The 15,392-nt window shown below is 42.5% G+C and overlaps 1 protein-coding gene across 4 annotated transcripts in view; it reads right to left on the bottom strand.

Moving 5' to 3' along the window:
• LOC119164925 (protein FAM135A) overlaps positions 1-13,567 on the bottom strand; it is a 48,222-nt gene extending 34,655 nt beyond the window's left edge. For 2 of the 4 annotated variants that reach the window (XM_037417125.2, XM_075873319.1), the window contains exons 1-9: positions 13,422-13,567; positions 12,517-12,626; positions 10,323-10,417; positions 8,066-8,205; positions 6,950-7,020; positions 4,986-5,159; positions 3,554-3,586; positions 3,297-3,399; positions 340-505 (exon numbers count right to left, since the gene is read on the bottom strand). In XM_037417125.2, the coding sequence (XP_037273022.2) occupies positions 340-505; positions 3,297-3,399; positions 3,554-3,586; positions 4,986-5,159; positions 6,950-7,020; positions 8,066-8,205; positions 10,323-10,417; positions 12,517-12,593 (859 nt within the window). In that variant the 5' untranslated portion in view covers positions 12,594-12,626; positions 13,422-13,567. Of the gene's footprint in view, positions 1-339; positions 506-3,296; positions 3,400-3,553; positions 3,587-4,985; positions 5,160-6,949; positions 7,021-8,065; positions 8,206-10,322; positions 10,418-12,516; positions 12,627-13,204; positions 13,340-13,421 lie in introns of those variants that run through there. The other 2 variants (XM_075873317.1, XM_075873318.1) reach the window with 2 other exon arrangements.
• Between the last annotated feature and the right edge of the window lie 1,825 nt (positions 13,568-15,392).

The raw sequence follows: 15,392 nt of genomic DNA, 5'->3' as shown, positions 1-15,392 counted from the left end.
CACTTTTTGGCCAGGACATGTGCATAAAACTACTGCTCATATGCACTATGCGAAAGGCAGTGTTCTTACATATGCCTTGCTGCGAGAAATGCAATGTAAATTCAGCGTCAAAAGTTCAAGAGACCACTAGGGGACTGCATTCAATCGAACTGCCCAGTATGTATATGTTGGCACCATTTCAGAACAGGTCAGATTCTAGGCTTCGTGCCAAAGCAGCAGGAATAACAAGCTCTTCTCTCGTGTCTCAGGGTTAGAGAAATATTTTTGCTCTCTGTACGTGCAACTAAAGCTACTATTTATACTCGCTACCAAAGCGACTGCTACTGAAGGACAGCGCACCTTCCACAACTCGTCGCAGGTGCTGCCACGGTGGCAGGAGGCGCATGAACTCGACCATTCGACGCTGCAGGCTTCCGTAGGCCGTGAGCAGGAGAGAGCACAGCTCCCAGTGCACCATGCAGGCTCGCTGTAGACGCGCCAGAAGCCGTCCACTGCCCCCGCTCGTCTGCAAAGGATAACGAGCGTCATCAATGATGTTCCGTACTACGCCGAAGAATTACCATTCAGAGACATAAAAATTCCCTATTTCGGGAAACGTTGACGAAATTTCCAGCATATTTCCCTGTACAACAGTACTAATTTCTGCCCCTATCCACACACACACATACTATAATTACATGTGTCTCGCGTGCTGGCGATGTTTGAAATCATGACTAGAATCTCCACTGCCGCACAACAAAAGCATGACCTTATTAATTCATATACTGTTAGTACTCTACAGATTGTGGACTTAAAATCCAACACCACTAGTGAACTAGAAATTACTCCGCATAAATATCAGAAACAAATCTTAAAGGCTATGCTTGCGTGGTGCATGCGCCAGAACCAATTAGAGCAAATTAAGGCCCACTGTGACCGTTAATTATCAGTCGTCATAAGAGAATTTAACCATTCCTGAAACTCCCTGCAATATCACACATTCCCTTTTTTTTCTTTGGCTCAATATGACAGGCAGAAATTCCCTGAAAAAAGGAAAATTCCTTGCAGGGAACATCACTGATCATCGATGCTTCATTGAAGGGGATAAAAAGATAGAGTAGGCTCTCTTTGCCTATAACAGTTTGGTGAGGAAGAGGAAAACACAATAAGACAACATTGTTCTTAAAAGAGTACTGACACGATTTTGAGTCTCAAAAAAAGGGACATTTTTCGTTTCCTTAGTATGCAGTGTTCACACTTTCCACACACTAGCGTCTGCCAGTTTTTGTCACTGATCATCAGCAAGCGAGCCACACAGCAAAGGACATGATTCCAGCAAGTCAACTTTGTGCCACTGAGTTTGCGAAATCTACATCCTGTGCACAGCCTGAATCGCGGAAATCGCTGTTGGGGTCCCTCGAGACTGTACTCATCATTGTTTACACTAAGCCCGAGCAGATAGCCAATCGGTTGCTAATAAGTCGCGCATTGCTGTCTTCACATGCCGTCACACTGACATGGCACAGCACAGAGAAGCCACCCCGTCAATATCGAAACCGAAAGTGACTCTTTAGAGCAGTGGTATTAAATATATGTTCGATGCATTGCAAGGCACCCGAATACTCTCTTTAGGGTTCTCGAAACCCATGTTATTATTTAGACCAACAATTACAAAATATTTAAAGTTCTCGTCAGTACTCCTTTAAATGTGTGCCTTAGTTTTTCTCTCATTGTTGCCACAATGAAACATAACTAACCACCACCAACTAGCCCAGTTCATTGTACGTACTCTATTTAAATTAAATCGAACATGAAAGGACCAGGGAAATGTGTTCGCATTCAACAGGAGTCCCGTTTAACGAAAGATGAGCAGGAGAGCAGAATCCAAGTACGAAACCAGTAATATTAGAGGCAGTTGTTCCATCAGCAGTACCATTTAAGAAATTTTCGTTTGCTGAGAGTCAGCTATATAAATATGAATGATATGAAAGAAGGTTAGCTGGGTCTCAACCATACACTGCAGTAAATAAAATAGCAGTAAATATAGCTGAACCTAACCCACCCTGAAATTTTGGGACACTAAATCTATTCACCATGCGATTTTTCTGATTTTATGGCACATTTAGAGGGTCAAAATGGCATTGCTTAAAGCCATCACCGCCGATTTCAGTGACCTCGCAGTCTCAAACCAGTGCCCTCAGGTGTCAAATCACAGCCATAATAGTTGCAATACTCAAAACTACATAGCAATTCAGAGACACTGTGAAGCCAAGCATAAACTAAGTACTGAGGTGAACAGCATACAGTCGGCGACCGTTTATACGGACGCTGAAAATTCAAATATGGTCGTTTATTCAGACACCATCGCGGCCCCGTCACTTGCCCCTTCAACCTAATACAAACTCTAGACCGAAAATTCAAACGAACCACAATGCACTGCTCAATTCTTCGGAATCAGACAGGCTGATCGGTTGCAGCGTGTACGCCATGACGATGTTTACAATATGTTTGCTAGGCTGCCAGCACTGAAATGATGAACGAACTATGAATGGATGTCAAGCCAGTGCCAAAACAAACACATAATTGTGGATCTTGAAGGCTATGTTTGGCGACTCGTTCTTTTGGCTTTACTCAGTCATGTGGTCATTGAATGCTTATTGCAGCCAAGCCAAGCCAAGTAGAGAGTGAACTCGTGACTTGGTGTGGCCTTTTTGCTAGCGTGTTGGCAAAAGCATTGCCAATTGCTTCTGCGGCTAAGCCTGATAAGCCTCTCACGCTTAGTGTCTCACTCTCTTGTGTATTTCTTCAGGTTTTCTCGGCCATTGGACCAATAAAGGTGCTTTTTTTCGAACTCCCGATTACTCGGACTTTTCAGCAGTTCCGATACAGTCCATATAAACGGTCAGTGACCGTAGAGAAAGCCATTTTAGAAGCCACAAAGCCCCCATTATCTTCTGCCACAGTACCAGTGTTGATATGTCCATTAAACATACTGCCAGGGCTTCAGGCCTATATCATGTGTTCTCAAGATTTCAAGCGATAGATTTATCGCAGGCTCATCACACATTATGTATTGTTTCAATGGTAAAATAAATTTAAACTGATATTGAAATGTCAGACGAGACTGGGGCAATCTGAGCCCTTGGGGGCAGTAAAAAACGTTAGTTGTTCAGGACTGCAAAAGTTTTTCTCGTGATTTTGTGGTCTCAAGGGGTGTCGGCAGAATCTGACGCTAAATTTACTCACTTTTCTTCGCAACAAGCTGTTATACATCACAGTCAATGAAAACCCCTGTAAGTCTTGTGAGGGGCGCTCACCTGTGGCCCAAAGAAGACACTTTCCAGACTGGACGACATCGACTTTCGAGAGGCGAGCCTCGGGCTGCCCGTAAACCACTGCGCTCTGCCTGTCCTGGTAACGCTGCGTAGCCAAAATAAAAAGGAAAGGACACTGTGACAACACTGTCGCGATTCTTGTTTACAAATCAGGAAATAAATTTGTTCCAACTTTTCTACGCAAACTGAGATTTTTCGCCAATCGTCAGCTTAGCGCGGTTAGGCTGGGCAAAGCTTACCCTGGATGAGACGGTGTCAAGACAGCGCTCCTCCTAGAAGGGTGGCAGAAGTGGGACAAGAGGAAGTCAGAAAAGACAGTTGGTCGACTGTTTTACAGTCTAGTTGGTCCGAAAAAGTGACACTAGCCCCAAGTGGTCCTTCCCTACTGCAACTGGGCTCAATTTTCATCAAATTTCTTTGTTGCAATCGACAATGATCGCTGCCAAGCAAACCGTAGACATCAGTAGAGATTGGCAAGCTCGAATGCACCCGGTTACATTATGGGCCCAGAGAAATTGCCAAATTTGTTGAACATACAGTAAATCTTGTCTAGCAGACCCCATTCTTCCAAGCAAATGTGACTGCAGCAGTCACCGTAAGTCATTATAGACAGCTATCCTCCACTGATCATCAACAACTCTCACAACAGCGTGGTGTTGTGGATGCAAACACAGTATAACCTTAATATGTCCCCACCTCGTGCGATTTCCAGTGCCATTATTCCCCGACATCATTATCAAGCATAATTGGGGGATGTTTCAGTGCATAAAGATTGTATGTTTGCCTGGATAATATATTCATTCATGTACTAGTTCAATTTCATAGCATACCTTTATGCCTAAAAAAGTATTTACTTAGATGTTTACCTTTCTGTTTTAGCATTTTACAGCACACTGAGTAAAAGGCCGAAGGTGCCAGCCACATCACAATCAAGAAGCTCAATACTTTTTTTTTTCTCAATCCAGATTGAACAAAAATTGCAATTCAAAGCGACCGTGTCGCCGCGCTCGACCCCAATCGAGCTCAGCCAGGGTCAAGCCCGATTGCAATCGAAAGTGACCACGACAGAAGAGGATAAGGCATGCATGCGGCGACAAAAAAGGAGAGAACCGGTGACCGTGCAACATCGGTAGCGATCGGTCTGCATTGAATTGTTTTAAAGCTTTATTTCCGCTGATTTCCCAGTCAGAGTTTGACTAGATTACTGTGAAAGAAAAATGCCTAACTTTCAAAGTGTTGAATTTCCTGCTGGAATTCTAGTGTTAGTACGTTAGTGCAACAACATAAATTTCGAAGAGTCTTATTCCAATTCAGCTGTCGCGGCCCTGTAAGAGTTATCAAGCATTACTAATTTAAGCCCTTGTCTTGTTTAGAACACATTCATAAGTGGTAATTGCAAATGAGCAGCATCAACCCTACACTAGCAGTGATAGCAACCGAGACAGTAGTCCCACAGTGGCATGTGTTTTCCTCATCAATGCATGCTACAAGAAATTAACCCTGTAACAATACAATTATTTTTTTCCATTTTTGTGCTGCTGTTACAATATCTTGACAGGCATAACACCACGCAAAGTGCCTAAAGAAGTCAATTGACAGCGAGTCCCGTTAAATGTCAAATACACCCTGAATGAAGACAGTGAAAACAAGAATAACAACAACAAAGCTTGCCTGATGTAAGGTTGATACACAGCCAGCAACGAAGCGTGAATAGTGACGGAAACAGCCGACAGGTGGAAATAGTCAAACAAAACCGGAATATGATGATGAAGACCGCGGCTGGGATCCATGTGCAAAGTCAGCAGTCGCGAGCTCACGCACTGAAGGGTCTTGTGGTGGTCAGGGCTGCATTGAGGGAGCGCTACTAAGATGTCGACACATCTTACAGAATCAGGCAATTACAAAAGTATGCCACTGGTCTATCATAATTATGCAAACGCTCAACGGTAATCATGTGCTTGGTTCAACGGGGTGTCCTAACTGCAGAATTTAGCATCACAAAGCTGCACCAAAAACTACAGGGGACACTAACGAAGCCTCTGCAAAATTTTGATCAGCCGAGGTTCTCCAATCACAGTTATGTTGCATGAAAAATCCAACAAATCTTTTTCTAACACTGAAAAATACTGGAAATCACCTTATACACTATATATAGGTTAATGGAATCCCCTTCCATTTAGCACTGCCCCTACCAACGATTATCAATCGTTTCAGTCGGTGCTCCACTCGGTTCTCAAGCGTGATAACACTTCTTAGGCGAAAGCCTTACATGCCCCATCACATGCGAAAATTGACCATGGGTGTCCTGCGTTGGCGGCATTCCACACCCACTGGGACAGCACGAGTGATGCAAAAAATCATCACGTGATGATGTCACAAAATCACAGATCACGAAAATTTGTGATGGCAGCATAATGTCATCAAGACGTCACTGTGATGTTGGCGTAACGTCCCATGACATTACACTACCTTCTGAATCGGAAACTTTACACTATCTTCTGTATCGGAGGCACCTTGCCTGGTTTTGCACTGCCTCAGTGATCAGGGCAGCTTTGAGCAAGTTACGATGTCATGTGATGTCGTCGTCATGTCGTCACACACACACGCCACAGTAATGAAATCATCAGATGGCGTCGTAGCTAGGTCAATGGTGTTCTGACCACTGAGGCAGCACAATACCAGGTGAGGTGCCTCCGATTCAGAAAGTAGCGTAAAATGCCGTTAGGTGCGAAAGTGTATATAGGATGATGGGGAAGGATCAATAGATCGATTGAGAAGAAAAAGATGGCTTCCATCTTAGAGCTGTCCTAATATAAAAGACCCTGTGAGCTTTTTAATATTGAACTTGATTGTATTTGTTACTGCATGAGATGTTTGATCATCGTTCACTTCAGAAATCGGACAAACCTTACTTATCCTCTTAATATTGTCGTCATATTGCAAAATGTTGCATATAATGTATTTTAAAAACATTTGCTATTGCGCTGTCTTAGTCATTACAGTATCATTTTTCATTTCAGCATTGTATTTCCAATGTTTTCTCTTTCTCTTCGAACGCTGTTTTTTGCCTGCATTGCAATTGTATTTAATACTTCTTTATAAAGACCCCCATGTAATGCCTTGCGAGCCCATAGGGTACTGAAAGAAATAAATAAATAAATAAACTAATTAATGATTAAGAGGACAAATGCATCACATTTTGGCCATCACTCCAACTATCTGACATAGCTGCAAAGCAAATCCACAATGGGTACAGCACAAAAATAATTTCACAACACAAGATCTGACACATTCTATTGTCTACAATTTAACAGGAAGAAAGATACTTTTAGACTGGTTTTCAAGTATCATGTGAAAGAAGGTGATTGTAAAGGTGCAGGAAGTGCTTATGCAGAAATTGTAATAGCTGCTTCGTGAATTCCTTACTCATAAGACATGCGATTCTCAGTTTCATAACTGTATAAGTTGGCTGCAAGATTTCAATTTCTTCCGCTCGTATCGCACTAATGAGAACAAAACCGTAAATAAGAGAAGCACAGCGCTGCTTGCAGGGCACAGAACATGATTAACAATCAACGGGTTAACGAAACCACGTGGCATTAGGCACGAAAAAAAGTAAATAGACCCAGACTTGCCCAAAGTTCTGGTCCGTGAACCAAAGCTCGACAGAAAGCTGAAAGTCAGCCTTTGACAGCATATCTCGGACCTGAATGGTGTTACAAAGAAATAATAAACACTTAGTTAACACATGATACCAGGATAAAAGGTTTTTCATGCAATGTCAGCATTGATGTTGGAAGCGCGACAAGTGATTTGTCCTCTAAAAAATCCATACAAGAGTGAACAAATGCTAAGCTTTGTATCGTGAACCAGTGCTGCACCTCTTCTGCACCATTCAAAACGAATGGCAGGATTCAAAGGTTGTGAATGCTGCACCGCTGAAACGAATGGCAAGGTGCAGCACCTTGTGAATTAGTTCACGTGGTGCAGGCGAATCGAACGGACTTTTTGAGTGCCGCCATGTTGGGCTACTAACCGTTGTGTTTTGCATTTTCAACTAAACGAGGAGTGTTACAGGAGACACATATGCGTGAAAGTGGTTTGGTTCGTGCATACGACGTTTCACGACGTTATTAAGTCACGTCGGATACACAAAAACGAGAAAACATCAGCCCAACAGCCCGAAATAGCAGCGCCCACATCTCTTAGGTAAACTAGTCTTTATTTAAAGTGATTGCGAAAATAATGCGTAAACCTCTTGAAATTACCTGCTTGAAGTAATTTTTTGCACTATTATATTACCTGTTCATATTTAGCTGCATCTAACAAACAAACAAGTTCCCCCCCCCCCCCAAATTTTTTTTTTATTCTGCCCACTGCAGTAACTCATTAGACTTGAACCTCGATATAATGAACCCAGATATAAGGAAACATTGATTATAATGGAATAATTGAAGAATAGTTTTGCAGTGTTAGGATTTAGTGTTAGGAATATACCTTTATAATGAATTTTTCAATATGACAAACCTATTTTCATGTAAAATGCAACCTTGTTATAAAGAGGTTTCAGTGTGCATTCCTCGCTACAGCAGTAAGCAATTCAATCCCTATAATTTCATTACTGCCAAGTCTTCAATGTATGCACCAGCACTTGCTCTCTCTGCTTCAACACGCATGCCCATAACGCAAGATTTAAAGTGAACACTCTTGCATTCACTCCAAATCATCCTTTATAAAGACGAGCGACCAACCTTGTGTGCGTCAACAAGTGCGTGGACCTTGAATAAAACGGTGTCGTGCAGAAACACTTCTTCATTTTTGTAGAGGATCTGAAAGGTCTTGCTTACGGCCGTGCCATTGACAATGCAGGGAGGAAAAACTATGGGGAGAGCTGCGTGAAGAAGACAAGAATTCAAGGAAGTGATTAGTACCTCTACAAAATGTTCAATGTCTTTGTTCTGAGCATAATCAAAGAAGACATGTTGGCAGTGTTTTGGCGTCGGAAAAGGATGGCGCGTCCTCCGATTTCACGGCTAACTTCAAATTTTTCTGCTAGTCTTAAAGCGCTGGGCCTAAAACTTGACGTCAAAATATGGTATTTCTTTCGCACGTAATGGTTGCAACCTCAAACTCAGTGCGTCACACCCATGACGATTTTCAAGGTCCCAAAAGCAAAAGCATGACCATCAAGATCTGTATTCCGAGACGGTGCCTATGACACTGAAGTGAGTAAAAGTAACGCCTCAGAGATTAGTGTTTGTTGCTTATCGCTGTTTTGTCAGCTTATTATCGATGCCTCTAATGCCATGCTTCCCATGGTCTGACCGTGCTGTTGCTTTTCTTGTATTTGTTTGCTGTCATCGTAATGCGTCATGCCATGAACAAGAGTGCTAAGACTTCTGCGTAAATCCACCATGCACAATTTTGCCATTCCGGGAGAGCATCCCCCCTTTCCCAATTTGCCTGTAATTTAGACTTGCTGAAGTGGGGCTTTTTACACGGGATTTTAGAGTAGCTTGTACAAGGGGAGCTTGTAGGGCTAAAAAAGCGTCGCATGGAACGTAGACTATGTGTGACAAAGACACGAGACATAGCTTCCGGTTTGTTCTTCTGCTTCAGTTTTCTTCCAATTCGCTTTTGAAGAAGCAAGCAACTGAAGGCACCGTAAAGAGAGAAGGGTGCAGACAGGTGTGCAAGAAAAATGTGTCCGTGTCTCCTCTTGTCGCCCATTACCGACAGCTGCCACATTCCCCAGAAAAAAAAATAATAATAACCTCCATTTACAGGAGCTGTGAATTACAGCCCGTACAGCCATACCTTGATACAGTAAACAAGGATATAGCGTACAAAATTACCGCAAACATATTGTAGCATACATAGTAACAAAAAGACTGCTCAGTAGCATATGCCAACACCAGTAAATACAACACGTGCTCACAAAAAAAAGAGCTATTCAAAAGAGGTACAATTGCATTGTGCATGGCCCATTACATAACAAGGTTGGCACACAACAGTTTTAAAAGTTGCAAAAATATTCCAAAATCTCAGAAAATTAATGATTGTAAGTCTTACTCAGACTTGACACAACAAGTATTAACAAAATGATAGGTGGCAAAACAACTATGATACGTTGTTAATACTTGTGTTAAGTCAGAGCAATCCTTTTACAATTGTTTTTACACATTGTACTACAATATACAAAAAAAAAAGAAAAAGCTATCAAGTGGATACAACAAGAAGTCTGGTCACCATGCCATTCAGGCCCCCGCAAAAGTGAATTCAGTGATTGACATGGTGTTGCCCAAGTCAAAGAAAATTCGTGCAAACCAATGGACTGTTTGTAGAAATCTGCAAAACAGCTTTCCTGCTAATTTTCTTTTAACTGAGCACTCTCGTGCACAGACTGCCTTTGTCGCTTGCTGTGGTTGTGCCGCTCACAGTTCAAGTAAAAGCGCGTTCCCCGAATGACGGGTACCTTATTCACCATGCTTAGGCTGAGGCTCAACAATCAGGTGCGACTGTTCAATAGTAGTTTCTGAAAAAGAACATTTGCGGAGTTCGCGTAATCTAAATGGAATTAGGAGTGGCAAAAGCGCGAGGAGCTAGAAAAGCTGCCTGTGAATGAGAGTGCCTGGTTGACAAAAAAAAAACCTTACAGGGAACCTGTATTGCAAGTACACTCACACCTTATTGTAGCGAAGTTGCATCTTACACAAAAATAATACCCCGAAAATTCGTTATAAAAGTATATTCATCACAGTATATCTATTGCAAGAGTATTTTTCACTTTGTTATAACTGATATTTCGTTGTGTTAGAGTTTGTTATATTGAGGTTTGAGTGTATTTGCAAATTGTCAGCTGCATTCGATAATTTACTTGATCACAATGTTGAAGGTCTCTTTTCCAGGAGCTATGTGTGGGCTGTATTGAAATCACTGCATACTAAAGGCAGTCAGTGAGTACAGGTAGGCAACGAAAAATAAAAATAAAAAAGAGGCCATTCTTACCATAGCTTTGAATCACTGTGCTTTTTGGCAGTTGGACTTCAACTCTAGCCGGAAGCCTCTGGGGCACCTTGAGAGCTGTCCGGATTTGATAGTGCCTAAAGATCAGAAAGGAAAACAAATAACGCGCACGGTTACATTTTACACATTCACACTATACTATATAGTTAAGAATTAAGAAAAAAACTTCCACTGACAACAAAAAGAACACCCTTGCGCAATATATAATAAATGAAGTATGATATACCGATTTCTTTTCCAACCTTCGTAGACCACTCTGAGGGTTACAAGATCTATTTGAGATATTCACTGTTTGAGTGATCTAACTCCTAAATACCTTCCAATATTTATTTTACCATCTCAAGCAAATGCGTGCACAGAGTTCAGAGTGCCGTCCCAATAAGCAGCACCAAACGCAACCGTGCTATGTGCTGCGGGCATGCCACAAAATTGAAGCGATCCCGTGCTCCTCTTCGGGTGTTTCGGTATCCCCTAGCATTGGCCGTGACATCACCAGGAGAATCTAGCCATGTCAGGAGCAGAAAGAACCTGTTTGTCAGTCGGCAAGTACGCTAGTTCTGTGCTTACACATGACCCAGATAAGAGACAAGCCAACCAGAGCACAGCCCAGGAAAGAGCAAAACCAGTGAGGGCCTCATTTAGATCAATCATCATCATCATCAGCCTAAATACGCCCGCTGCAGGACACGGCCTCTCCCATGTTCCGCCACTCAACTTGGTCCTGTGCTTTCTGCTGCCACTTTATGCCCGCAAACTTCCTAATCTCCTTTGCCCACCTAACTTTCTGTCTCCCCTTCACCCACTTGCCTTCTTTTGGAATCCAGCCTGTGATCCTCAATGACGAGCAGTTATATTGCTTTTGATTTACGTTCTGCGTATGCCTTATCAAGGCGCCATTTCGTAAAATTATCGTGGCCATGTTTTCATCGTTGACTTGCGCACAGCTGCTACGCAACCACCAAATCTCGACCCCTGAGTGGTTTAAGGGCATTTCAGCACACCTTAGCTGTTGAATTGTCCTTTTTTTCGACACAAACTAAGCAACTGAATTATGTCCCAGATGCTATCAACACTGTGTCCAACAAAAAATCCTGCGGCTAAACATCGTGGGTTGCATGCACTCTGCAGAAGACTGAATGAACACTGTGCGGTAGTTAATCCATGTTATTGAGTATCCTTTTCACAGCATCTAGACATGAAAAATGTGATGCAACTAAACACTCAATGGGCCAAGTAGAACAGCACCTAAAGGTCAATATGGTCCTAAACAGACGAAGTTGGTGCAGTGATAGAAAAGCGTGGGTAGGCACACTGTTTTTCAACACTGCTTTGAATTGAACGCAGTTCTTGATTTTACGGACAAGACTAACAGGAAAGAAAAGGTCACAATGTCTGCAAATTGCATGTCACGTTATTTTCAAGCGATTCAGTCGCTTTACCATCCCAAACAACGTGCACAACAGGCTCAATTGATGAGCTAGTCACAAAGACCAAGTTCTGCTGTCAAAGTGCTGACATCGCGACATTTCCTGACAGTTTCTCGTCACTTCAAGCCTCAAATTTTCCGCTGACCTTCTCGTTTTGTTTTGACAAGCTAAATAATCATTCTCGTACCCAACTTCCCAATTCTTGACCAATGAACACATCCATCAACTGGGCACATAAACACAACCCATGAAACAAGCTGTCCACTGGTAGGCAAATAAGTTACCTTCTGGTCTTCAAATAAAATCAATCCTGGACTTTGATGAAAACATGATTACTGGCATTGATCGGACATGGCCATGTTAACGGCAAGAAAGTAACAACGTAACCATTATTAGTTACTCTGGAATAGAGAAGTAACCCTTTTACAGTCACAAGTTTCACTTGTAAACAACTCACCACACTCAAGAGCTATAGTGCAAACAAGAAACCCAATTATTTACTGCTATAGTAAGAAATGGTTATTAAAGTTTCACGAACAGTACACTTCAATCTAAAATCTGCGTACATGTAACAGATTATTATTAAGAAGTTACTTCCGAGGTCTTCCTCTGATGAAGGTATTGCAAAGACTACGATAGGCAGTTAGATTTCAGCAGGGCAAGCACGTGAACACATTTGATAGAATCTACAGTTAACATCTACGTCGAAAGTGTCAGTTTGAGAAGTGATCTGAAAAACACGAGCTCACCCTCGCTGGAAAAGGTCGACATTGCTGAACTTGAAGAGCTCGACATAGAACTCCAGACTGACCTGAAGTTCAGCCATGCCTCGGGTTTCTACACCATCGAGGCTTCGAACCTGCAACCACGAATAAGCGAAAGTGGTTGAGTTCTACTGGCACCAACTATCAAATTTTTATTTCGTTCTTTTCTCTTTCAATAATTGAGAAAAAGAAGGTGGCTGGGTTATAGCCCCGAACATCAAAAATAATGACACAGCACGTGTCTCACCGTTCACCGTTTTTTATAGTAAAGTGCTCTGGTTTGTTTCCTCGCAAATTATGTAAGCGCTCGGTTCCAGAAAAGTACGGAGCTCTAAACGCGACAGAAGGCGATTACAAAATAGCAACAGAACAATAACAAAGGGCAAACCACTGAATGTGAAGGGAACGTTCATTCCACGATAGTCAGATACCTGTCACGGTCTTAAAGTGGTCGCATTACTCAATGGAGAGCAAAACATTTCCCACCAAGCACTTACGCCCGCCGCGCGGATAGAGTGTACTGAGCACGCTGGCTCTTGATACCCAATACAAGCATGATCTGCGAGCGAGGTTATTTTGCAACACAAATACACAAATTCTTCCAAAGCCACCCTACTCTACGGACACCTATCAACACATCCAGTGACAGGTTACGCAATAGTGGACTACTTACGAAACAAGCGACTTGTAGTGTATCGAAGCATTAAACGGTACTTGCGGCGCACTGAAAAGCGTCGTCGCCGGACGACATTCGATATGCACCGATGTCCTACCGATAACAATAACCGAAACGAAATCGATTCACAAAGCAGCCGCGCGAATGCACGGAGTACGCGGACACTTGACACGGACGGAGCGACAACCGATGTTAACGCCTCTCGAAGACTTACGGCTCAACGTTTTGGCGAGTGTGCGCCGTCTATCGTCCGTGGCGTCGCACATCGCGGTGCTTCGGATGAGCTGGTTTGATCCGAAGAAGCGTCGTAGACAGATTAAGCCTAAGCCAAGCGCTCGTAGTCGTAGCCGGCGTCGAGAAAGCCATGGCCCACGTCGACTGTTGCACCGCGCACATCCCGAAAGAACACACGCACTGACACAAGCGTGCCGGCGACACGGAGCAGTAGAGATGCGAATCTAGAGGTTTGCGAGGTCACATAACTGGTTCACTAAAGATTCACGTTGACCGCCGATTGAACCGCGCGGAGCGGCCATTTTTAAACAGCAGGATGGAATCGGATCGCTGATATGCGGAGCAATGCGCAGAGTCGCGACAACCAGCTGATGCCGTGAGAAACATGGCGGCTCTGCTATGGCACTGCCATTTCAATATCGTTCTGTGCAAGATGCTTTCGCTTTCGTTATCAAAGCAGTGACTTGTGCAACAACTGAGCTGCTCGGTGAATTCAGTAGCAGGAGTTGCAAATGAGAAGCTAAGCTGCCAACAGCTAAGATGACGCGCCTCTGTTTCCGCCTAAACCTTGCTTGCTTAATCCTCTTTTGTGACTTGCTCACTTAAGGGAATTGGGCAAGAAGCCGGCGGTTAATGAAAAATTTAGAACTATGCAGGCTAGAGAAAGGAGAATACTATGTTTTTAACAGCACGGGATAATTTCAGCGAAATGTGAAAGACAAATGAAGGAAGAGAAATACCTAATAGGATTTTTGCAATAACTGAGACATAATCATAATACATAATTTTTCAGTAGGTGAAGTCAATGCAGTGTAATAATTAAATACTAAGCTTAAGCTTCGTTTAAAAAAATCGAAAGCTGATCAATGGCTTGGCAAGGTAGTCTCCTTGTGTCACATAGGAATTCACAGAGGGCCCCGAAAGAGTTACTATCGCTGAATTCTAATGAAGCAGCCCCAAAGGACAAAATATTCGGAGTACTAAATGAAGTTCCAAATTTTTTAAATAAAATTTCCAAACATTTCTTTCCTTTGATTTTTGAAACAGCGGCCTGTTAGAAGAAAATTGTCGATATATTCAGGTTCGTTACAGCTAGAGCACAAAGAGGATGGCACCAGACCAGACCTGTTCAAATAAACTTTAAGAGGTAGTATACAGCATCGTAATTTTGTTACGGAGACTTCCACTTTAAGCGTGGCACACCATTTATTATTCCATGCAAAGTGCAGATGCAGGAATTATTGATCCGTTATAGTAATCTTTGACGAGTCCTCAAAAAGGGAAAGTTTTCTGAACCTCGCTGCTGTTACATAAGCTGTAAGAGGCATGATTGTCACTATCGAATCATCAAGGGATGCTCGCGCGAGTGAGTCAGCCATCTCATTTATAAGTATATTACGGTGACCTGGCATTCATATCAATCGCACTGGACGAATGTTTGCTGGGATCATTGATTTATCTAGTGCTGCTTATGCTTACGACGATGATAAAAATGAACACACAGATAACGAGTCAATCACTATCACAGCTGTCGAATGAGTCACAGGAAGTTTTTGAAAAGCTAGTATAACGGCCGTTAATTCCACTTCAAATATGCGTGTATAAGCTGGGAGGAGTAATGAAAAATACCAGGATGATGAGAGAGAAAAAATACCCACACCTACTTTCTGGTCACGCACAGACGCATCCGTTGCAATTACAGTATATATATAATTAGTACCTAATTGGGACAGGTGTTCTTCAAGTAAGCTAATTAAGTACTTAGAGGGTAAATCTTTAGCATTCGTTGGAAAGATATCACCAAGTTCTATTTGCACATGGCCGATTGGTTTGTCTAATGGTATGATCTCGAGTATATTAACATTTAAAGCATCTAGTAGTGTTTGAACAAACGCTTGAGGATTGTATAGATGGGACCATTGCTCATTAAAAAAAAAATACTCGGTTCGGC

Source organism: Rhipicephalus microplus, chromosome 9, assembly GCF_043290135.1.
Source record: "Rhipicephalus microplus isolate Deutch F79 chromosome 9, USDA_Rmic, whole genome shotgun sequence".
In the NCBI taxonomy this organism is placed as follows: domain Eukaryota; kingdom Metazoa; phylum Arthropoda; class Arachnida; order Ixodida; family Ixodidae; genus Rhipicephalus; species Rhipicephalus microplus.
This window is presented reverse-complemented; position numbering and strand designations above follow the sequence as displayed.